At 37.8% G+C, this 25020-nt stretch overlaps 2 protein-coding genes across 3 annotated transcripts in view; both read right to left on the reverse strand.

The window, feature by feature from the left end:
- Positions 1-1738: 1738 nt before the first annotated feature.
- On the reverse strand, positions 1739-12504 carry LOC145229080 (ubiquinone/menaquinone biosynthesis C-methyltransferase UbiE-like). Its single transcript, XM_080094342.1, has 5 exons — positions 12324-12504; positions 3834-4070; positions 3657-3774; positions 2345-2459; positions 1739-2165 (listed from the first exon to the last, which is right to left on the reverse strand). Exons 2-5 carry the CDS (start codon positions 4042-4044, stop codon positions 1965-1967), a joined length of 645 nt encoding a protein of 214 aa, XP_079950468.1. The 5' UTR covers positions 4045-4070; positions 12324-12504; the 3' UTR covers positions 1739-1964.
- Positions 12505-14841: 2337 nt separating this feature from the next.
- Positions 14842-25020, reverse strand: part of LOC145227914 (calcineurin-binding protein cabin-1-like) — a 53060-nt gene continuing 42881 nt past the window's right edge. For both annotated transcript variants that reach the window (XM_080092875.1, XM_080092874.1), the window contains exons 40-45: positions 19598-19834; positions 18465-18590; positions 17770-18063; positions 17407-17611; positions 16838-17062; positions 14842-16355 (exon numbers count right to left, since the gene is read on the reverse strand). In XM_080092875.1, the coding sequence (XP_079949001.1) occupies positions 16132-16355; positions 16838-17062; positions 17407-17611; positions 17770-18063; positions 18465-18590; positions 19598-19834 (1311 nt within the window). In that variant the 3' untranslated portion in view covers positions 14842-16131. The remainder of the gene's footprint in view (positions 16356-16837; positions 17063-17406; positions 17612-17769; positions 18064-18464; positions 18591-19597; positions 19835-25020) is intronic.

The raw sequence follows: 25020 nt of genomic DNA on the forward strand, positions 1-25020 counted from the left end.
ACAAGGCTTTACAAAGGCTTAGTCAAAATATCTATAAATACTGACGCAACTGGGCGCGCCCTTTATATCCGGTTGCCAGCTTGCGTCATGCGCTTCTAACTTTACACAATAAAAAGAGAATACATGCGAATAAAGTTACAAGAGTTGCGATAAAGAATGCGTCAGTTATTCGTTTTTGAAATGCATGGTTTGTTTCTTTTAACAACGCCAGACTAAACATTTCCCGTCCCATCCGAGCAAACCGAGCATGACGGAAATGATCGATTGTCTGTGTTATTATAACACCATGGTTAGCAAAAGGCACCATGTTGCATTACGCAACGCTATGCTTATTTCAAAATGGATCCCACCGTCTTTTATAACCTTAGTTGTTTCTGCAGGCAATTTTAAGCAAATCGGCCAATGTTCACATTTTTGACCACTAGAGGCGTTTTAGGAACATTCGATAACGCTTCTGATCAGTGCTGGATTAACCATTAGGCAAAGTAGACACGTGCCTACAGGTCAGTCAAAAATCCATGCCACTTTATCTTTGTGACAATGATTTGGCAACACTGATAACTCTAATTTTTTAGTTGGCAACCCTGATTTTCGGGCCACTTATAAAATGTGCCTACAGGCCAGCAGACCCTTAATTCGGCACTGCTTCTGATGTCGTAAAGGCTGTTGACACCACCTTAACTTTCAAGAAACGTGCGAAAACGTCCACCAAACAATGCATAAACATATGTAACTTACGATCTGTTAGGTTATTAGGTCAAACGAAGCGTAGGGCACATCTACATAACTTTATTTATCACATATGAAAGTTTCATACAAATCCACCAAAGGACAAACTTGACCAGAGAAAAAAAGAATAAAATATAGAAAAAATTAAAAAAACAGAATGAAATCAACGTGTGACTGATTTGGGAGCCTTCAGGACGGGGGACCCAAAATAACTTACAACATCCGACATGTTTCACTTTTACGAAAATGATGTTCTATCTTATCGTGTTGTTTTGATAATAACAACAAGCATTGCATCAAAACTTGATATTTTGCAACTTTTATGTCCTTCAAAGGACAACAAACACGAGCTCAATGAAGCGTAAAATATTGTTGGTAGGTAACGACAAAATTGTTTTTGATAAACAACTTTTTTAACCTGGGTAAGATCGCTGCCGTTAGTGAACTACTGCCCAAACCTACTGCAAAACTAAAGGTCAGGCCGAAAACGGAACAAACGTTTCCACGACCTGTAACTTTCAAGAGAAAAAGTCTCATTTAATTTTTGGCGTTGCTTGTGGCATTTTGACCTGCACGTTTTCGAGCACATTGTGCAAAAAAACGCTCGCATGCCCGTCTCGTAATGTTGCTGCGTCATGTTTTTCACTTCCAAATATGGTCACATGGCCCAAACTCGCGATATGGAATCGTAGTAATAGTGCACCAGGCTAGAATTTCTCTTTGCATGATATTTACACCACGTTTTTGTTAAATAAGCTATCGTTTTTTCAATGTTTTCGTAAACGCTTACAAGATGACCGCGCTAAACTCTAGCCTGCGGTGATAGAACAATGTTCAGCATATTACAGAAGCAATCGTTGTAAACCGATTTAGTCTGCGGCAAACTTACCACTAAACATACATATCTCATTGGTTGGACCATTACCCCCAAGTCTGCTTCTGCCTAGGGTTTCATTCAACCCCACGTTGGGGCTGTAAGCGGATGCGAAATTGGTGTCCAAACTGGGTTTTAAAGCCTAAAATTGGGTCCGAAAGTTTTATTTGCCAAAGTGAAATAGCAACACAGATAAGGAAAAAAACGAAATCAGCTTGAATCGAGTTCGCCTTGTTTCCGACCCAACTTGAAACTTCGCTGCATGCTACGCTTATAAAGACAGTGTACTGAAAGATTTCTTTACCCACGTGTTTGGTATCTGTTTTTTACTTAACTCTATAATAACAGACATCGTACACACCTACTTAGGCACCTGACAAACGTACAACTTAGATAAAAATGCGTCTGAAGTGTAGAACAACTCCATCGTTTCAAGAACTTTCATTTGTCCCTCACTTTCCAGATGGTCGATCGTCTTTAGTAATTCATCATTGTAGGGCAACAAATTTGCTCTTCCGTTAAAAATCAAGAAACCGCCATCTTTTATTAACTTCAGCAAGTTCTACATCAAAAAACGCCAATATTGATGTATGAATGCTTGTTTGTAAATGTAAGCAGAAAAGGAAGGCCTTAAAGAAGGGTTAGTGTAGCCTATATCACAAAAGCTTGTTTCTGAAATGTACGTATAGTTGTGCACAGTTATAGAATTATCTTGGTACACTTTTATTTTTACTCCCAAACCTGCAAAGTTGACGGAGGCAAATGTCGAGGAATAAAGGACCCGATGCAAGTGATGACGTCATATGACTTTTTAGCCAGTGGCAAATCTCCATTGATCCAATGACGTATGATGTTTCTAAGCAATAAATATTTACACTTCCAGGGCCAAACTGTGCATAAAAACCGCAAGTACATTACGGTTTTTAGTAGAGATGGATATTTCTGTTCGGATTCGAGATGGCCAGATACAGACTGAAAAACTGACCTAAATTCCAGCTTACTTAGATATGTATTATGTATACATAGGCGCGGAGTAGGCGGTGGCGGGGTGGCGCCGCCACCTTGGGTTTCTAAAGAACGGTGGCGGCCACCGTGGATATTTTGGTTTGGTTATAGCGGTATCGTACGAAATATCGTCAAATCTGAAGAAAATTAGAAACATCTTTGCTTTTGAACAAGCGTACTGGGGAAAAAACTACAAAACGTGGCTTAAAACTGCAACATGCCTAGGTTAGTGCCTTGTTTGTGACGTCAAACACACAGTTGTCTGCCAGTGAATGTCTGGTCATTTTCGTGTAATGAATGGTTATCTCAGGATATAATACAGCAACGACTTGACGAATTTTGTTCAAACGTTGCTAAACCAATGACAAACGTTACAGCAACGTGTTGCAATTGCCCACTAAATACTATTTCAAACATGCCGTTTTTTCTGTATTATGACCAACTTTGTATTCTGAGGGAAGTGTGTAGGGCTTTGAGTTCTTGCGATTGCACTCATTAATGACGTCACATCAAGTGACGTCATATTTTACATTCGCCACCTTGCATTTTTGTAAAACTCGGCGCGTATGTTTGTAAACATCTTTTTTCTCATTTGCTGTAGACAATTTCGTGAAAAGCTTGTTCAAACCATCTTATCTGAGTTTGGGGCTTTTCTTGCTGAATGAAGTTCCACTTAAGACACAGTAAACATCGGTTAAACCGGTTTCGGTTAATCTTGATCTTCGCCTAATTCGGACAAAATTTGAGGTACAAATGATTTGTATTGTGGTCTGAACTAACCGACATCGGTTAATCGGATCTTCGCCTAATCCGGACAATATTTTGGTCCAAACAGAGCCTGATTAACCGAGGTTTACTGTGGATGTAAGACTGCATGGGAGTAATGGTGCGTTATCTAGATAAAAAGTGGACAAAGAGACTGGGAAACACTGCAGTAGAGCAATTGCAAATTTGCATCATGTCCACGTGCGCTACTTTTCATAAGGAAGGGATGTACAACCTGTATAAAGCAAACTTGTTACATTGGTAGGTACCAATTCAACCTTACCTGAAATTGAGTCCCTTTTTGCTCGCAACGTACAGCATTTCCATGTTTGCATCCAAGATATCAATCTCCCCGCAAAAGTTTTCGTACTTTCGAAGACAAAATCCAACCACACCTGTACCTATAAGTTATATGCAATATTCAAACACAGGATGCAGTGTATTGTTCAGTTTGTCAAACCTGCAGCAACATCCAACAGTTGCGCATCCCTGTTGTTGCAACCGTACTTCGTTACACACTTTGCAACTTCAGCATGTATGTTTATTCCATCATTGTTTAGATCACTGTCAAATTTCGGTGCCCAAATATTGTAGATTTTTTGAGTTTCCATTGCATTTGTAGTGCTCCACACGGATAAAAGACTTGAACACATTTTGTCTTCGTCTTCCATTGTTAAGTTTTGCTTTATCAGACGTTCTATTTTAAAAAAGTTTAAACAAGAAAGGTTGGCAAGGTTTCATTCCATTTAATGTCTAAACACTTTTTTCGACAATTTTACAGGCAATCAGTTTTATCAGACTTTTTACTAAACCAAAAAGGTTGGTAAGGTTTTATTCCTTTTACTGTCTAAACTCTACGCTGATTTCGTCTATCGTTTTACAAGATATAGCTTTTGTCTGCAGTCGTTTTCAGTTTAAATCAGCTCGCTTCGACTGGTCAGCTCAAAGCTTGCAAGGAAGTCAAAATGTGCAGTGGTTTAATTCAACTAGTTTGCCAAATATCCTTAAAACTTGAAATCATTTCCTGTCGCTATTTAGACATAGAAATTGAATGCCACGTATTCAGATTTCATCTTTAGTTACATGAGGCGTACATTAATAATTTGTGTTGTTTTGTTGCTTCTTAATAATTGAAAACAAACTGAGGTGCTAGTTAATTACCTGCCTAATAAGGCTAATGACATTGGTTGAACAACAAAAGAAAATATGGGATAGTAAAGACGAAAGTAGAAGGTCCACAACGAAAAAAAATGAAAACGAAATTTTGTTTCGAATTTTTTTCATTTGCGCATGGTGACGCTAGAGGGCTGTGGAGAGTTGATCGTAAAACATTTTATTAGGCGAAAAGTAACTTTTCTTTACTATTGCCAATCACTCGCTGTACAAGGAAATTAGGAACGAAAATTTTGGTTTCGAAATACAATTTTGTTTCGAATAACGTTTGCAAAACGAAACTTCGTTTTCGTGTCAGGTTTTCACAGGCCAAATGTAAATTTTAGGCAGTTATGGTCTGCTTCCCGTCACTCCAATGAGCAAATCACAAATGCGAAGCGCGCATCGTCATTATTTAAAGGGCACGACCGCAAAAAATTACGGCGCGCTGACGACCAAACAAAGATCTATCGGGTATAAAACATTATCGGTTCAACATAAATTCAAACCGTTTTCACAGACCAACTCCAAATTTAGTTAGTTGTAGCCTGCAAAGTTTCAGGTCATTTCAATGAGCAAATCCAAAATGAGAAGCGCACTGATTTAATATTCGAGGGAACGACCGCTAAAATTAAAGCTCGCTGACGACTAGAAAAAGATCTATCGGGTATGAAACTCAATATCTTATTCTTAGTTCAAATCAATTTTTCAATCAAAACCAATTTTTCTCGATATGCTTTAATTACTTTTTAATTTAACATACGTTGATTAACCCCAGCTATACATTTCGAGCAAGCAATTAAATTTAAAGTAAAAACAAGCAAATGACAGCATGTTAACCTGTTTGTGCATCGGTCAAGACCGACTGCCAGAACGTCATTGAACACAGTGCATAGGACACAACATAACCTATTTTAAAACATTAATATATTTACTATGTGTTAACGCTTCAGTTAGCCTTTTAAGACTAAATTATCAGTCTCAAGTCTAAACTGTCGTCACAAATTAAAATCTAATTTTATACTTTATCAAGCGTGAATTCACTGTTACGCTTACGGATCCCTGTGCACTATTTTCAGTTTAAATTAGACGTAAACTATTTAGCAGGGCTATGCCCCTAAATACTTACAACCTTTAGCACACCACCTTCTGGTTTTAATAAATGCAATACCAGGTAAAATTATACAAATACAAGGCTTAGTCAAAACATCTCTCTCCCGCAAACGAAGCGTACGGCACATCTACTTAACTTTATTTATCACATGTGAAAATTTCATACAAATCCACCAAAGGACAAACTTGACCAGAGAAAAAAGAATAAAATATAGAAAAAATTAAAAAACAGAATGAAATCAACGTGTGACTGATTTTGGGAGCCTTCAGGACCAAAGTCTATATGTCATTCAAAGGACAAGTAACACGAGCTCAATTAAGGGTACAATATTGTTGCTAGGTAACGACAAAATTGTTTTGATAAACAATTTTTTTAACCTGGGTAAGATCGCTACAGTTAGTGAACTACAGCCCAAACCTACTGCAAAACTAAAAGTCAGGCAGAAAACGGAACAAACGTTTCCACGACCTGTAACTTTTCAAGAGAAAACGTCTCATTTAATTTTTGGCGTTGCTTGTGGCAGTAGGAGAGGTAAAAATAGTCGATGAGTAAAACTTGATCTTGCGTCAAGTTGGAATGTTTGGGGATCGTTGCAGCGCACTTGGGCATGAAGGGAGCCAGAACTAAAGATGGTTAAACTTGCAAGGTTTGCAACAAATATTGCATTGATGTATAACGTGCAAAGTTTTCTAAACTGAACAAACTTACACCGCTACCTTCACTTGGTAATATGACTGTAGGCCGATAAAGCCATGGCTTATAAACGGGAAAGTTTTTATATTTAATCCAAAAAACCGTAGCTGTCGAATTACTGTTTGTGGTTCCACATTCTACAATAAAACTAGAAGGGTGGCTTAGCACAGTGGTTTCCAACCTTTTTTGAAGCGACCCTAATAATTCCCAAAATTTTGTTTTGTGGTTTCTCGCGACGCATGGACATGCGTTCTTACTATTTTGGTTGTATTTTTGTTTCTAAATCGGAAAAGCGTTTTAAAAATTATTACGCCAGTTTGGAAAATTTAAAAATCAGACACATACTTTACGTTTTTTTTTTCGACAAAGCATTTCCATTTAGCCCGAACTTTAGATCTGACTCAAAGCATTAGCAACCAATAAGACCTCACAAACAGAATTAACCATTATTACGCCAAGTTGTCTTGGAATTATTGAGGGGCAACAATTTAAAGCAGTTTGTTACATCTTTATGTTAAAGTTTGTCCCTAACCCTACATCAGTTTCACTGTACATTTTTACGTTATCTTCCGGAAATTAGTAAACCTGGCTACTGTGAGTTCTTACGTTAGTAGCTCTTCCAACCAAACACGCTTCACTAAAAATTACCACACAAACATACGTAAACGACCGCTAATAGCCCAGTGCATAATAATTTAACTTTAACCCCTATAAGGAAGTTAAGATTCTGTCATTTCGTATTTCATTGTTTGACATGTTCTTTACACGTGGAACGCGAACTGGGCACGAACCTTATTATAAGATTTGTCCCAACGAACATTAACGCGTTTCTGTATAATTTGTTGTAACTAACAAACTCAATGCAAATTGTATACCATGCCCACAATACGAAAATGACCAAATGCGTTTGCTACATTTTACAGTGTTTGTCATGTAACACAACTTTGAGATGTAAACTAATAAAAGTTGCATTCAAAAGCTGTTTACAAAACTTGGACATGCCTTTGTTGCAGTTTAAGTTTGAACAATACATGAAGGTGAAAGACAATTTTATGATTTGGTTTGGCGGTGTGGCAATACGAGAGTTGAAAATAGTCAGAGAACAAATAAAAACCTGGGTTCTCACTGCGTTTCCTGGCGCAACAATAAAAGTGAAATGTTTGGGGTCGTTGCAGGGCATAGAAGCTTTAACGATGCAGAACCAAATTTGGCTGATCTTGCACAACTATTGACGCCTAGTACTCACATAGAATTCTAAAAACGAAAAAGGACGCCTGAAATTTGTTTACTTTGGACGCGGTTCTTGTATCACCGAAGTTTAGTAGAAAACGAAATTATTTTGCTAAAAATTAAACGACGAAGGTTCAGGAACGATCGCTCATACCCCAAATGCTCTTTAATGCTGCGTAGTAACTTAACCATTAGTTGATTAGTACAAAACGCCTGTAAGTTAAAATTTGAACAACATAATTCGTATTAATTTTGATGTCTTTCTTTTTTAAATGTAAGGTGACCAAAGTTCGTTATAGGCTTTGTTCCAAGCAAGTCAACAATCTAAAATTTGCTATTCTATGCAGAAAACATAACGCAGCAAATAAACCCAATAAAATTTGTGTATGTGGCAAATATTAATCGAAATAAGTATGTATTGCATTGTTGGTTGAAGTAATTTTCACCAGTTTCCCACAAAATTACAAACGAAGTTTCAAAAAATACGTTAAAAATTGGTCATTATGAGCTCATGACACTTTGGTATTTTTTGTGATTTTGGAAAGAGCATAGTTTGCCACGATTTATAGAAAACTCTTTAAGATATTAAAAAGAAGCGCATTTACTTTTCTGCGTTGCTTGTGGCAGTAAGATAGGTAAAAATAGTCGCCGGGTAAAACTTGAACTTGCGGTCAAGTTGGAATGTTTGGGCTCGTTGCAGGGCATTGAGGTGTGAAGGAAGGCAAAACTAAAGATGGATGAACTTGCAAGGCTTGCAATGATGTATAACGTGCAAAGTTTTCTAGAATCGGAGAAACTTACAGCACTACCAACACTTGATAAAATGATTGTAAGTCGATTGGCTTAGCACAGTGGTTCCCAACCTTTTTTGAAGCGACCCAAATAATTCCCAAAATATTTGTGGTTTGTCGCGACCCGCGGACATGCGTTCTTACTATTTTGGTTGTATTTTTGTCTCGAAGTAAAGCTTTCCGAAAATTCGAGCCTTGGTACCAGCAGAAATATTAAAGCATTTAAAGTTTTTTTTTCTATTAGTGAACTAAGACGTTTACAGCAAACACTTAGTGCCAGCAGGAATATTGAAGCATTTTAAGGCAATTTTGCTTCAATGAACCAATACATTTACAGCCAACACTTGGCACCAACAGATATAGGCTATAAAAGCATTTGAAGGCATTTGTTTCTAGCATCAACAACTTAAGTATATCGCAATTGGCACTTATGTTACAATCTCTTATATCGCAAATTGGCAATTATGTTACAATTTCTTTTATTCCCAAAAATGTTGTAATTTTTACCTGATTTCTTGGTGAAACCCAAACCAATTTGTATTTCGTTTTTAAACCTAACATAAAAACGAAATTTCGTTTCGCAAACATTATTCAAACGAACTTTAATTCAAAAAATTAAACTCTTTTTTTCCTCAAGGCCCAAAGGCATCCCCTAGTGCAGTGGTTCCCAACCTTTTTTTGTCGCGACCCAAATGCTTACCAAAATTTTGTTTTGTGGCTTCTCGCGACCCATGGATATGCATTCTTACTATTTGGGTTGTATTTTTGTTTGTAAATCAGGAAAGTTTTTCGAAAATTACTACGCTAGTTTGAAAAATAAAAAACATCAAACAAAAATTATACGTTTTCCGCCAACTTTAGAGCTGGTTTAAGGCATTATATCCCAGACATCGCTTAACAGTGATCTCACACAAACATTATGACGTCACAAACAGAATAATTCATTATCACGCTAAATAGTCATGAAATTGTTATTGGGAAACAATTCATAGCCTTGGGAAACAACAAAATAACGCTATGAAACATAGATGCTCTAATTTTCATAAAAACTGGCGACCCAACAGAATTTACAGGCGACCCAACTTTGGGTCGCGACCCATAGGTTGGGAAACACTGCCCTAGTGCCAACTAATGGGGCAGTTAAGGATCGAAATTTCCGCATGGTGTCGCCACGCAACAGTTATAGTTGTCATAACGGCACAAACGCGCTCAAATTTAGAGGCTTAAATTTCGTATTTACTCTATTAACACAACTCCACTCCGTCATATTTTTACCAAAAAACACTGCTATTTGACAACATAAATCAAGTGGAAATGGAATATTCTAAATGGACAACATACAGATTAAAATCCGAGTTAAATAGAAGATGTACCAAAACAACTGGCAAGAGGATTTAATTTTAAGATGCGTTGTATTTCTGTTTTTTTTGGCAATAGCTTCTTGTTTTTTTCTCTGCATAACTACTTGTAGATAGACTTCAGACTTATGATAGGAATGACAACTTCACTTGTGCTGTGAGCTTGGGGGAGAATGTAGGTAGCAGCTCTTGAGTTACAGTGGCCCAAAGTATAGATACTTAAATAACCAGCTTGGATCAAATACCACACACAACTGAGGAACAAGTGAAAGTTTATTTTCATTTCAAGTCCACATTTAACAAAATTTCCAACAGTGTTGTGAAGGCTATTGTGAAAGGACACCTAGTCTGAAATGTTATCTGAGTTTTATGTAAGTGACACATGCTTCACTGAAAAAAATGTTTTATACAATGTCAAAATGAAACTTGAAAACAGTGGAGAAATTGTAAATTCAGAATGTAAATGTGCAGCAGGAAGAGGACCTGTTGCTACATGCAAACATCTAGCAGCCACAGAAGAGCTATACGTTAAGAAAAGTTGTCCAGATCAGATTTAAACGTTTCACCACCCTGCAAAACAATTGAAAAGTAATTACTCACTTTATTTATTACATGTACTGTATAGTGGTGGCTTGTAAACCATGTTTTCTACAAATTAAAAAATTGAATGAAACACAACCGAACAAAGTAAGTGCAAGGAATGTTAACCAATGAAAGTTTCGCATAAAAGCACCAAAATTTAGGAATATTATTTTGGCAACTGAAAGAAGAAATATGCAAAACTATGTGAAGTTTGCACTGTCCACAGAAGCAATATGCCATGGCAAAATGTATGAAAGAAGGGCACTTACTTTGTTCAGCACAACAAAAAATATCCACATGAGTCCAGCAGGTCTGTTTATTATTATTTATTGACAACCAACAGCCACACCTTGCTGCAACACCAGATGCAAAGGAAGAGGAAACTGGTGTGGTTAAGATTAAATGTCCACATAGTGAAAGAAATGAAATTATTACCGAAGGTCATAACTTCCCATATCTGGAATTTGTGAGTGACAGTCTTCAATTAAAAAAATCATAAATACTACTTTCAGATTCAAGGACAGATGGGCATTGCTAATAAGCAGTACTGCTACTTTGTGGTGTAAACATTTAAAGATATATTTGTGCAAAAAATACCCTTTAATAAGCGTGTTTTTACTGATCCTATGTTGCCCAAATTGCAACATTTTTATGTCAAAGTGTGGCTACCATAATGTTTTGTTCATAACATAAGAATACATTATCATGTACTTTTTGGGCTCTTGATTAACGTTTAAATCTTTTTTACTCACCTTTATTGTTTTGTTGCCATTTGGTAAAATAATGTAAGAAACAAACCACAAAAAAGTAATAAAAACATGGATGTTTTAATGCAACAGCCAGATAGTCCTATAGACAACCCAGAAACAAAACACATTGTCCTGGACAGAACTGCCATACACAAAAAAAATTAACACTTATCCCTAACAATCCATTGCATAACATTTGTCAACATAAAACAAAAGTTTATTTGACAGGCGCAGCATAATGAGGCATGGATTGCTTTAATATCTTGTATATTCTAGCGAGTCCTATGACTCTCTCAACATGGATCCTTCTGATGCAGTAGGCCTGTCCTTTACAACTGAAATATTTTCAAGCTGGCTTTTTAACAAATACATCAAAAGGATGCAGACAAATCTTGCACTCTGATTCCTCTATCTGCCATATTTCTGTCTTTGGGTTAAAAAAACTCTGAGGCATTTTAGTATAGTACAGTATAGTAATCTTCTATTACTTGCCTAAATCAGCAATATGATTAATTTCCTAAACTTTTCTTTCAAACGTTCGAATTCATCAGACAACGGTAGTCCCGCAATACAAATCCGACGATAACAATAACTGCCCCATTGACAATTCTGTTGCGTGGCGACATCGTGTGGTTATTTAATATTTTAATTAACTGCCCCATTGACAATTTTTCCGTTTTTTTTTGCATTATATTTTATTCCCAAATTTTGGTTTTTAAACGAAAAAAAGTCATACGAAACGAAATTTTGTTTTTTTGAAACGAAATAAAAAAAAACTCTATGCAGTTACACAGGCTGAATGTGTCCAATTTCATTTTAATTGTGAAACAGTTTCCGTAGCTTGTGGCATTATCTCGTTACCAGTAAATTTATTTCATGAACTACGCCTAAGTAGCTTACATGCAAGATATTGGGTTTGTTGATTCGTTTTTTTAACCGATTTTAACAATGTGGATGTCCAAGTCGTTAAACCAGTTTTATAATGAATGTACTTTCAACAACGTTGTTCCAACTTATGCTGAACGTTTACTGTCATTATACAAAGTGATTTGTACTTTAACAATATAGTTGATACATGTGAGAACTACATTTAATGGGCAGGATGATTGGTAAAGAAAAATGTGGAATTTCCAACGGAAGGTTGGAAAATTTCCGCTTGAACCTTCGAACTTGTCGGTAACTAGTAATTTAGCACTAAATTTGATTTCGTCAAAATGCTACAGAAATGAAACACAGGAGTATCACATATTAATAAAAATATCCAAAACCGTTAGAACTTACTTTAAGATTGCTATTTCCCGTCTTGCAAATTTTTTTCCCTTAATTCCTTTTTCCATTGTTTATCTAATTCCAATTCCATTGCCCGATGTTTTGTCCCGAAAAGTCGTCAAGCTATAATGTTTCAAATCGTATTATTGAGTCCCCAAAAGTAGGCTAACCTAACAACAAAAACTAAAACTACCCTAAAACTACTCTTAACTACCCAAACAACAAAAGACAAGTTTGTTTTTGAGTTACTGCAGTCAAGAAGCCAGACAAGTGTGTGCAAGACAACGAAGGCACGATTGTCCGGGGAAAGCAAACAATTACCCTGCTGCTGAACGATAAAACTCCAGGCAAGGTTTGCGGCGCAGTTTGACAACACAATCAGGGAAGGAGGACTTGTCCACTGGATAAGTCACTTGCGGAAAATCACACCAGCAAAAACAAGTTTGCACGGTAAAGTCAACATAGACTAAGCCTACCATATTTCAATCCCAACATCACAACACTAAAATAGCTTATATTTTCATAAAAATGTTAAATTTACCAGTGTTCTTTAACAATTAAGCTGAAGATGTATATTTGGCTGTTTTCAAAGGCATACTTGTCACAGATGTGTTAGAAAAATCAGAAATTCTTTTAAAAAGGGGAAATTTGGGCATTTTTTCAAGCACGAGGAGAGAATTGAAACGCGATTCCTAAAGTCTTCTAACAAGCAATCCACTCTGATAGACGTTTGTGCTATAAATACAGCACAAATCTTACAAATGAACTGTTGTGGTAACCGGAGAGAGTAAATAGCACGTGTATTCAACTCGCAGCAATTACTGGTACACCTAAACATATAAGGATAAAACAGGAACAATACGTAAACAAAATGCAACTTATGCACCTTGTCTAAACCCAACTACACGTACAGTACAACTGTTGAAAGCAAAATGTCATTTTAGGTCATTGCGTTCATTATAGTAATTCACATTTTGGAGTCATTAAACACATATTTACTAAGTGACTCACCAATAATCGTCAACACGACAATAAACGGTATTTCTAATTCAAACTACGCAGCACCGCGCCCCACGGAAGTCAGCAACGAAAAGACCTAAACCACATTGCGTTATCACACAAAACTGACAGTCGATTATTACGTCACACAACGCAATAGATGGCAACACAAGTTTTAGTGAGGAAAAGCGGGAACCAATAGAAATCACCAATTACTGGCAAATGAGTAACAATATATTTTTTGGTTAAAAGCTGAGTTGTAAGTTGAACTTTCCAGGTTGGGAACAAAGCATCTCAGGGCTTTAAAAGTTTTAATGAAACTTGCATGATTCGGATCTGTTTTCTATTTTGGCTATATGTATGTGGTAATTTGACCTTGGTAAATCTGACCTAATTTGTTTTGTTTTGCGATTAGGGTTTGGGCTTCTCATCCGCTTAAAAATCCGGCTAGAAGAGTTAAAAAACACATATCGGCGAGAAGCATATGACTTGCCAGTCGCAGTTGCATTTCCATGGTAATTGGCATTGAAGTAGTTCCATGTACGTTTAAGCAAAATAATAAAAACTCATGTTTTGTGCTGCACATTACAGTTGCATTTGTTACATATGTAGCGTTCACGTGCTTTCAAACCATCATTTTAGCCCTTTGGTTTGGCTAAGCGTTAAGTAATGGAAAATTTTAACTTTGCAAGTATGACTTTTCGTTCCATGGAAATTATATGCTGCTTTTGCGACATATGGTATTGAGCGGTGTAACTTTACTGTTCCATGTGTTCTCATGATTCAGTAACTGTTGAAGTACATATTCAGTGTCGTTGCTCCCGCACCGTTACATGTTCCTGTCTTCCTGACATGTTCTAACAGCCTGATCATAAGATAGGGTGTTTCGAAATAGTTGTGCAATCCATTGCAGTGCTGCATATCTTTGCACGCGTTTAACTTAAAACAAACTAATAACTGATGGGAGTAAAAGATGGTACTGTTCTGGAATGATCGCACGAAAAACGAGTATCAGTTTAAAAGCAAATGTTTATCGTTGATCTTTCTCTTTTCCAACGTTTACTTTCCTAGAGATAAATGAGACTTGATGTGTGTTGCGTAACCAGAATAAAAGACAAGTACTAAATTGATCTTTTGTGGATCACGTCGGCTCTGTGCAGCAAGCGTTAAGAATCGTAATAATGAACTTACTCGCTACTGCAGACGACCGATACGAGCTACGAGAAGCAAAAGAAACAATAAGCTTCCGAGTAAAGAATAACATAGCCTAAGAAGCTCAGCTGACGCAGGAGAACATTTCCAAACCAATAGGTATTGTTTATAGTAACAGTTAAAACAAACAGGAGATGGAGAATATGTCTCGTTGTAACGATTCTACTGCTAATAATTTGGGTTGATAAACTTGGGCTGAAGTGCGCATGTGGTTGTTTTCTTACCTGGCACTAGCTTAGATTTGCATCAATTCCTGCTTTGAAACCCCACTCGTAATTCTGAGCCTCACAGTCAAACTAAGAGCAACAAATGACCAAAGACGCAAGAATTTTCTTTTATGATTATTCGGTCAAGAAACCGACAACAGCCGGCGTAGTTTGGTCGCGAAAAAGAACAAAAACTGCACACATAAAAAGGGGGGCGGGTAGCGGAATGCTTTAACGTACGGGTGACTGCACGGGGCCAATGGAAATTTCCTGTGAAAGGTGGGGGCCGAGCAAATTGCAGTCAAAAGCAGCAGATGAAACCGATTACACACAAAACAGGTTTGACTGGCACATAAAGATCATAGGAATGGCAAAACGTTTTGTGACGTAATAAAGAACAAAGCAAAGGTTTGTACAAACGTTCGATGTAGGCGGGAAGTCTATTTTTAACGCCTGGAGCCCGATGCGAGAATCGAATGATATAATAGTAAACGATACAACCTGGACGTTTGTTTTTCGTAATAGCGATGACCAGTCGCGGAAAAGCACAAAAATAATGCACAGAGCGAGCAGCGAATAAGAAGTTACGTTACCTTGCGCCCATGAGACTTACGGATATGTGAAAGTGTTTTAGGACGTGATATCAAATTTAACTTCATACTATATTAAACTTGCCGTATGATTTAGAAAAACTGATGGAAATATCGAACAGCGGGCCTCATGTGCAAGCTTAAACCAATGTATGTACAAAATGAAAGATACTGACTCGGTCTGGTGAAATTCTTACGCACAACTTCTTTGGTTAACAATAGCGGGGATGAATACACGGGAAATAATACAACTTTACACGCTGAAAAGTTAGAATATCTTTACTTTATTTCATCAGTACTAAAACATTCTGTTTTTTTTTTGTTACTTCAAACATTTGCAACTAATGCTACTATGATTTTCCATTAACATTCTTCATTGGTGATTTACATTGGAACATAAATAAACCATAAATCAATTTGTGTACAGATAACAGCAGTAGGAAAAAATAGTCAAGATATTTTTAAAGCATCTTGACATTTCTTTTTCTTAGGCACGTTGAAATTTTGGCCAGTCCGTTGTGTACACAGGAAGAGTTTTGGACAGTAATTTTACAGAAGCAATACTGCGCATCAGTACAAGTAAGTAAATTGTTCTCGTCTGCAACTGCAGCACGACGACCAAGCGATGACGTAACGTGTGACGTCATGCATGTCGCAGTAGGGATTTCTTTGCAACCCTTCCAAAAACAATATTGCTTTTTGTATCCGACAAGAATAAAATTGTCAGCAACAGCATTTGTCAACTTTGAACGCCAAAAATCTTCCCTATGACGTCACATATGACACTTTCTGACGTCACCATGCACACGAGGGCTAGGTAGATCCCGCCGTGGTGATAACAGTCGACTGCATGGCGGCTAGGGGGCTGGTAACTGGGACTTCGGTGAAGGAATCAGGGTTGACCGGGTTTGGTCCATCATCGCAATATTTTCGCTTGTTAGATCGACTAGTTTCGTCGTTTGTCGCGTCATCTTCGTCCTCGCTCTGTGATGACGAGTCGTAATCGACGTCATTGCCAATCTGCATCATCTCTTGCTCTGCACGGGAAACAAAAGGGGATTTGTTTACAGTTGAGTACTATACCGACAGCCAAAGTTAACCTTTGAACTGATTTCAAACTTTTTTTAGTCAACAAACTTATTGTAGAATTATACATCCTGAAGGTTGCGACAAAACATATCAAGAACATAGCAAAAAACAGTAAATCTAAGCAAGATATCTCACTTATAGGGATAACTAGAATAACTGCATGTTCTTGGTAATTGTTTCCAACCCAGAATATCGAATCCAGTTCTATCATTTTCGACTGTGCAATTATTAATTTTGACAACAGTGAAAGCAAACCGGTTTATTACACTATACAACCTATTTTTCATTTATAATGTAAATAAATAAACAACCAGAACAAAGAAAACAACTTGAAAAAACTTTGCATAACTGCTGCAGTGAGACAATAAATTTGCATTACTGCATTAAAACAAAAAATACTACATTTAAAACAAAATGTATGAACACTTACCTGTGATACTTGGCTTTCTGACAAGCGCAGCGGAAGTGCGGGCCAGAATCGATTTCTTTAATCTATCAAGTGTGTAGTCAGATACCGAGGACCCTGTTCTGTAAATTGCCCTGTGGACGTAAGGGGGCTTGTTTTCTGCATCAGCATCTTGTTCATCAAGGTGGGTCTGTGTGACGGGGACAGAGGTGGATCGCACGAGCCTTTTGTTGGATGAACCGTTGACGTCTGCAAGTAGGTTATTGGATGTCAGAAGTTTATGTTGAGATTACGAAAGCCCAACATATCAATTATACCAAGTTCTATTTAAATGGGAAATAACGATGTGCTAATAAAGAAATGGTTCTGACCCACTGATGCTCAACAGACGTTTCAGTTGCATATATTAACGTAACACAGCTGTGACTTATCACAAACTTAAATCAGTCCATAGATTTGCATTAAGATATACACAGACTGATTCAAATGTTCTGTAAGTTACAGCTGCGATATGAATAGAAACAAATGATTTAAAAGCGCCATTGACATACAAGGGAACAGTGTTTAAGTAGATAAAATATCCTTGCACTTACCAGATGTGGTTGGCAGCATTAGATGTTTCAAACCGGGATCAACTCTCAGTCGTTTCTGTTTCGACCCTTCATCGCCTCCTAACCGCGAGGTAGCAGTAAATGCGCTTCCACTAGACGGCATAAAAGAGTGGTTTCCCAAACCAGGCTTGGACAATGGGGGCCCAATGCGGGTGTACTTCTTGCCTTCTTTCTCTACCATAGTCACCTGTGATATCAATGGCAAAATGTAAGTATAGAACTTTGTAATTTGAGATATCGGAAACCAACCTATATTTGTGCCGTATTGAGGTCGTAATTAAGGATATACTATCAAGCGCGCGTAAAAATAAACCGACACCAAGCCTGAGGACAAACCAAAGGTACCTTTGACGTGTGATCTCCGGATGGCTTCCCAGGCTCTGCTGGGGTGGGATTCGAACCCGAACCCTCTTTGCTATTTTCAGTTGAATCTGCATTTCCCATTGCGGCATCAACTAAGCTGAGTCCTTTAACATGGTTGGCAGCGGCCGTGGCACCACCGCTGTCGCTGCGCATGGCATCATCATGTGTGAGTCTGGCGGTGTCCGAAGGGGGTTGTGTATGGTCCTTGGGCGACTTAATGCTCGTCTGACTAGGCGTGGTCGACGTAACGTGAGATTTGCTGTTTGTCGATGACGCCTGTATGAAAAGGGTATATGTAATAAAATAGAAATAAAGTATGTTTTTCACTTATTGGTTGATAAAGCGTCTAAATATCGGTAATGTATTTACATTTTTATTAGCACTAATACCATGAACGGTAGGTACAAGTCAGGGCTTGCTTCACAATGAATCTTTAGCGAAAACCCATTGAAAACCCAATGAAGTTAGAATCTTGACATCCAAGGATGCCGGTGAAAAAAAATATTAAATTGAACTTCATACTTCCAACAATCTCACCCAAACCTTTTTCCAAATAGGGATCATCGATTTTAAACATTTAAATTGGGCCGATTGAAATCGTTAGGTCTTTTCTTTAAAATGCACTTGGGACAAAAATATCAAGCAAAATTGCGATTGAGTATCTGTAAATTATTCACCTGTTTTCTGACAAAGGCGCGGTGTTGGCAAAACCTGACGGCTTGTTCGAATGTGGGGACGACAAGTGAGTCTGGAAGCTTCTCCTGTAAGGCGACTGTGGCTGTATCATCGTTTGAGGAATGAACCTGTACAACACACATAGGAATTAGAAAAATAACTACAAAAATGATCACAAACGTGTGTCTTTTGGGTTTAGACTTTTAAACCTGCTGACTATCATTTAAATGCTCAAAAAATGATATTTCCACTTTGCAATTACAATTTAGTACTTTGTTCCGATTAACCTCATTTGTAACCACAAAACGGCCACAGCTATCCCTATACCTTGCAAACCTAACCACTAACTCACACCTTTATATAGTTATAAATAGCTCGGCCCCGCCAGGCAAACCCAAGTGACTGGATTACTTTGTAAAAATGTATTCCTTGTTCTTGAAGCCGTAAATTTGCAACATAATCATTACAAAACCCAAAACTTATCCACACCCTTTAGGCAGCGGCCGGCGAATCGAACATTTAATTTACGTTTGGTACTTATTAAATAAAAACACATCAAAAAATGATTTTGAGTAGTTTGGGAAACGTACTTTTTTGAGTTGTCGCATATCGACGCGTTTAGTGTTTTTAGCTAAATATAGCAAATTTGTCGCAACGAAACACGACACGCAGCTGAAATTTGCGTCGACTCGAGATGCACCTAATCCAAAAGGGGCTACTTCGGATATTAAGCCTATTGGACATAGAAAACTATCCCACCATTTTCACCGTGTTTTAGGTTTTAGTGTAGGTCGATAAACCTTTTGCCAATATTTGCACAAAACAGTTCTCCAGACAAATATGTATAAAGATAAAAGCAATAAGATTTATCATTTGAAAATCTTAAACATTTAACCTTTCACCAAGTTAGCATATATTCGCTTTGTTGAGCCGTTTTAACTCTATAACAGTACCCCTGTGAACTTAGCAACATGGCGCGGGTAAAACCGCGATACTTTCCACAAGTTTCAACCGCGCAAATACACATGCCAAGTTATAAATAGGGCCGTGTATTTGCTACCAGGCATTCGCACACCTTAAAACTACTCCAACATCCCTGGAACGCATGTCCATATCCCAGTACTACAGTACCTACCGCCACACAACACGTGTATTTGTGATAAGCGTCGGCGAGAAGACGTTGCTGCGTGACGTCATGTTCGTCTACGCTGGTGTCCACTTTGGTTGTGGAGTCCGGGTGACGTTGGGTATCTTGAAATACTTTGTACGCGTCCATAACAAGATTAAGGCTTTCCTCCACAGCAGAGGAAGTTTGACAGGAATCGGTTATATCACTATTGTCCATTCTATGGCTCTTATCAGGATTTGCAGTCTGCGTAAAAGAAAAACTTTGGTTAAAATAGTACAGATTGTTAACTTTTGTGTTTGTTTTAGAATATCCCATTTAGCAACCCGTCATAGGTGTTTAATCCCGGACAATCAACTATTTTTCAAGTATCATTAAAGTGTTCGACCTTGCCAGAAGTATTATGACCAGTTTAAATTGAAAATCAAAGATGTCACTTTTTAATGTATATACATTATCACTGCGCAAGACACATATGGATTCTACGTGTACATTTTGACATACTTATTTTGTACATTTTTTAGGTACAGCATCATTTTTTAATACTACTATCTCTACATATATAGCAAGTAGTCAAAAAAATGACCATCAAAATTAAGCTCACTAACAAAGCCAACTTTTTTATTTAATTTTCTAGTTACAATAAACTATTAACCCTGGCTGACAAACACAGTTTTGGCAAGACAACTCCAAAAACAAACGTATTCCAACTACTGGAATGGATGCCAACTGGGCTAACTGATGTGTCTGACTCGTCATTCATCTGATTCAGTTGTGTATTAGCGGTGCACACCAAATGCCTAAGCCTGACGAATCACTTCCTCTGGTAAGAAAAAGCTGTTTACATCCAAAGCTAACGCATTAGACCACCCGAATTGACCTGGCAACCACAAAACAATCAACAAACCTACGCCAAAGTAGCGTTTGTCTTCAGATGTGCTTTTATACTGGAATTTTGGTAATTAAGAAAAACGATTTCAATGGTGTTCATAAGCCCTGTCGGCATAATGAAGAATGCCTTGCATGAAAATGCAAGTTCTTTCTTTGTGGCCTGTCCGACCCATTCAAAAGATGACTTTAAGTCTTTCAAAACGTAAGCTGCAAATTTGGATGCTGTAAAAACCGGCAAAATTAAGAAGGGAAATGAAACGAATTTGTCTGTAATAGTTATAGCACAAGCAGATGTTCGTTTAGTACGTCACACAGCACACAAATAGTCATGTATATTTAACTCCACACACGCTGCAAACGCGCACACAATTGCAAAATATAAATCAATTTATTCTTGCCACAGACTTAGGCCCTACGCATACTGGCACTGTCCACAACTGTATGCAAATAGCTTACAGGGTGTAGCTTAAAACTTCGGCACCGAAAAGCGAACAAAAGTAGAAACGCCCTTTATAGACTTCACGTATGCGGCGGACAAACTGTTTATGCCTTCAAATGACATTTGCTCCAGCACATGCTATACCTATTTTTAGGCACCTTTTCGATCATATCACATTTCGCACCTTTAACGCTGCAAAATACCAATTTCTTCAACAAAGAAAGTAAGTGCATAATATGCCTGCGTACAGCTTTAAGACTCAATGCGTATTTACTGCACGTTAATGCCACTTATAACTGACTGAATCTTCTGACGCCGGGTTTCAGTTGCGGCTTTTCACTGCGGAAAGGCTGACAGCCTTCCTTGACTGAACACTCGAAGCATAAACTACGACTTTCTCTTCCTTTTTTACACCTTTATGTAAGTTAAGCAGAATATCTAAATAGAACGCTGAGTGCTATATCAGACGTCGTGGAGACGCCAAGATAAACACCAAACTTCCCCTGACCTAAACACACATTCTTTATTCCCACATCCTACCCCAAAGCTGAATCGGTTGATGAAAACCTTCTCATTCTTGTTCCCTTGATTGCCGTGTGTATAAATAACATCGGTTTTCACGTCAATCGATGATCGATACGGTTTTGAGCATAACAAGAAGCCTGGAAAACAACTCCACGTCGCACGACAATATATAGAACGACTGCTCTAACGTCACCGATATTTCGAGTCGATTGCTTGGAACTACAGCTGTAAACAAGACTGCTTGAAAAATAACCCACAAAAGGCTCTTAGGCAGTTAGCTTGAATTGAGAAACTAGTTTGTGTGAAGTATTTCTTGTATGATACGATTTCCAAGCTTGAAGCGGGTTGATTAACCAGCTTTGTGCTATGAACTGCGCAAAAATGCCAAAAGCTTTCCAATTTTCGGGTTAAAACTGTGAACATGTAAACAAATCTAGACACTAATGCCGGTACTGCAAAGGATTTAAAAGTAATTTGGTGCTTCCGAAGCAAGCTACCAACTTCCTTCCACATAATGATAATTTGTCAAATGAAACCCAGTGAGGCGGTATGTGGGTGTGTTCACCAATATAACTTTTATACCTTAAAATGAGCAAATAACTGTCCTTGGCTTTCTATAATTTGCTTCAATAAGTGTGGAAAATGAAATCAAACTTTTCCAATAAAACACTATCATTTTTCCACGATAAAACACGCTGTCTACACCAAAAAAATCACACGACTTTATTTCACAACAACTCTTAAAAATAAAATCATAACAAAGTCCGTGACCAGCAGGTTTCGTGGACGCCAATACATCTCAAATCCCGTCATTTTTCTCAATCCCGAGCAGGTGAATATACCCTAGACATGTCACGTATACGATAGCGTCATCTACAACTTTACTGCATACAAGAATCTAGAGCCAACTGCGCGAGTGGTTAGCAAATCATAAAGGTACCACGTCTCAATAGCCTTTATTAATAGAAAATTCCGTGATTGCGTGTTTAAAGATATAGACCACAAACGTAAAGGTACATAACGCTGATTTAATTTGCAAAAAGCAAACTGTAGACCTCTAGTGTTTGAACTGTTGGTACAACATGAAATGAAAAGGCTTCCTTAGCTAGGAACAAAATTTACAAAACTAATCTTAACACAATAGATTTGACCATGTACAATGAATATCACACAGAACACAGAGCATTACAAATTTCGCCTGTGTAAACCGAAACATTGCATTACGAAATATGCGGTAGGTTTCATGTAATCCAAGGTCTTTCCCACAACCCACACTTCTAGGAAAACACTTCAAGCCTTAAAATAGAGTCGCCCGGTTTGACTTTTGTAATGTCACCATACGACCTTGGTTCTAGGTAAGGCCTCAACAAATAACACGAATGCCTTTCTCCGTTGGTCAACCTCCGTTTATTGCATTTTTAATCAATACACCCATAACAGGCTCGCTTCCGGGAAAGAACTGTAGTTACAAAACTTAGCTTTAGAATGGCTGGTATTTGTTCTGCTTTACTAGTAATTGGTTACAGGTGTTGTTTAAGTGATCAGTTTCCTGCTGCGAGAAACCACAAGAACTACGGTGTGTTAATGAGCGGAAAGTACCGAAAAACATTAAATTTTCGAGGTGAATCATTCAAAACCACGTCAAAGTTTATTTTCACCTTGCCATAACCACGGTATACTTCAACTAGAGGGTGAAGCCAAGTGCTAAAGTGAGTTTCGTGGGTTTTTTGTTTCGTAGCCAACAGTTCCAAGGGGATTTCTATAATGTCTAGAAATCCTACCCCGTTTTGTCAACGCAAGTGTAGTTACTTTAGCTTCACCTACATTTGTTAACCCCAATGGTAAAAGGACCGAAGGTTATTTTAGTACGAAGTGACATGCAAATAAAACATTGCCATAAAACGATGTTGGCTGACGAGGTGATTTAGGTTTTGGACATTCACCTACAATTTTATTGATTTTTGGGCCATGATCATTGTGACGAATTAATCGATACACGGCATAGAAAAATAATGTTATTTCAGAGCCACTTAAAACCTTAGCAAATGTAGGCATTGGTTTTCACCAACCAGAATACAAAGGACAGCAACATATGGCACGTATAACATACACGTTGGCACTGCTAGCAGCAATTACGTATACTTGGGTGATGTGTTGTCAGAAGCGGGTCAACGTAATATGCGTCACGTCCTGGTTAATTTTTTTGAAGTCATCTCTGACAGCTAGAACGTTAAGGAAACGGCGGGGAATTTTTAGCCTTGACTTTTCAGTGGTTTAGAGAAACTTAAAACAATTTTCAAAAAAACTGTATCAACAAACACTTCATCAAAAAAATCATTGTGGTACCAGTTGAAATTTATCAAAAATTTGTTTATGTCTTTACACGTTACATTATTGCGATATTGTGCGAAAAGTACAATTTCTGGTAGGCCTACCACAATGATTTAAAACAACACAGTCTAGTGTATAACACTTGAGCAAAATTTAAGTTTGTTTTTAAGAGACAAATCTACAGAATTCGGCTAAGCCCTTACAGTTGATTGCCAAACCAAACTATATACTTGAGGTTGAATCTAACAGCAGAAACTCCTTCCTGATGCTACATAGCTAACAACAAAACTCACCTGTAGATTACCCTTAGAAAGGTATCTCATCAAAATATATTTTACTTACAACCCGACAACAGCCATCCAATTAATGCTAATCCAGTGAAAATGTGAATAACAGGACATTGTATGCAAACCGATTAAGTGGACATCCTCTGAGTCAACCAACGTGCACCCGGCGCATATTTCCAATCTATTTCAATGCCGGGCAGAAACTGGCAATAGCACAAAGTTTTAGCGGTACTTTTCACGAAGGGCTGCGTTGTAAATCCTGAATACTGGCTATACACAAGGCAGATCGAAAATTCTTGGTTAACTGAACAATACTACATACATCCATTTTCGAAGTTGCATACTTTAATATTACAAGCTTTTACTCATTTTTTTTACAAATCCAGCATTCCCAAAAGATTGCTCAACAATTTCGACCGGTCATCGCCAAAATAGGCAAAAAGCCAAATCATACTGCTCTCTGTCTCTTCTAAGTTTACCCAACCTCATATTAGATTACTACTTATAACCACTGCTTGGACAGTGCTTTTCTCCATCTTCACGTCACAGCCAGAGTAAGAGACCAGGTCGGAAACGCCAACGCTGTAGCGGGTTAACAAAGAGAGGAACACGGCGTGGGTTGGATGAAATCAACAAGAGTGCTGTTTCCGGTGACTTGCTCTCTTCATAGGATTATATTTAGCTAATGTATTAATCCGGTGCTGTACAGCACATGTTTATTTTGCGCCCACGCACATCTGGCACGCTCATTAATTGATGCTAGCAAATGGAAGGATGGAAAAATATGAGAGAGGAATTCCATGAAAAATGCTGCAGGTTGGAAAAAAATGTAGGCAGCCATTTCATGTATAATTGATGGCTTGTCTGTATAATATTGGCTGCCACTGTTGGATAGAAACAGCACTGCACAAGGATATCATATTAATTACTTTTTAACTCTTTAATTGGTAGAAGTTTTA

The sequence above is a fragment of the Phallusia mammillata genome, chromosome 5, assembly GCF_965637545.1.
Source record: "Phallusia mammillata chromosome 5, kaPhaMamm4.hap1.1, whole genome shotgun sequence".
NCBI classification, from domain to species: domain Eukaryota; kingdom Metazoa; phylum Chordata; class Ascidiacea; order Phlebobranchia; family Ascidiidae; genus Phallusia; species Phallusia mammillata.

What these genes read in the sequence shown, in the direction of transcription:
- LOC145229080 (XM_080094342.1), bottom strand. Translation starts at nt 4,044, where the DNA reads ATGGAAGACGAAGACAAAATGTGTTCAAGTCTTTTATCCGTGTGGAGC. An exon ending in ACTGTTGGATGTTGCTGCAG is followed by an intron (nt 3,775 to 3,833) that starts GTTTGACAAACT and finishes TATAACTTATAG; the next exon opens with GTACAGGTGTGGTTGGATTT. An exon ending in TGCCTCCGTCAACTTTGCAG is followed by an intron (nt 2,166 to 2,344) that starts GTTTGGGAGTAA and finishes TTTTTGATGTAG; the next exon opens with AACTTGCTGAAGTTAATAAA.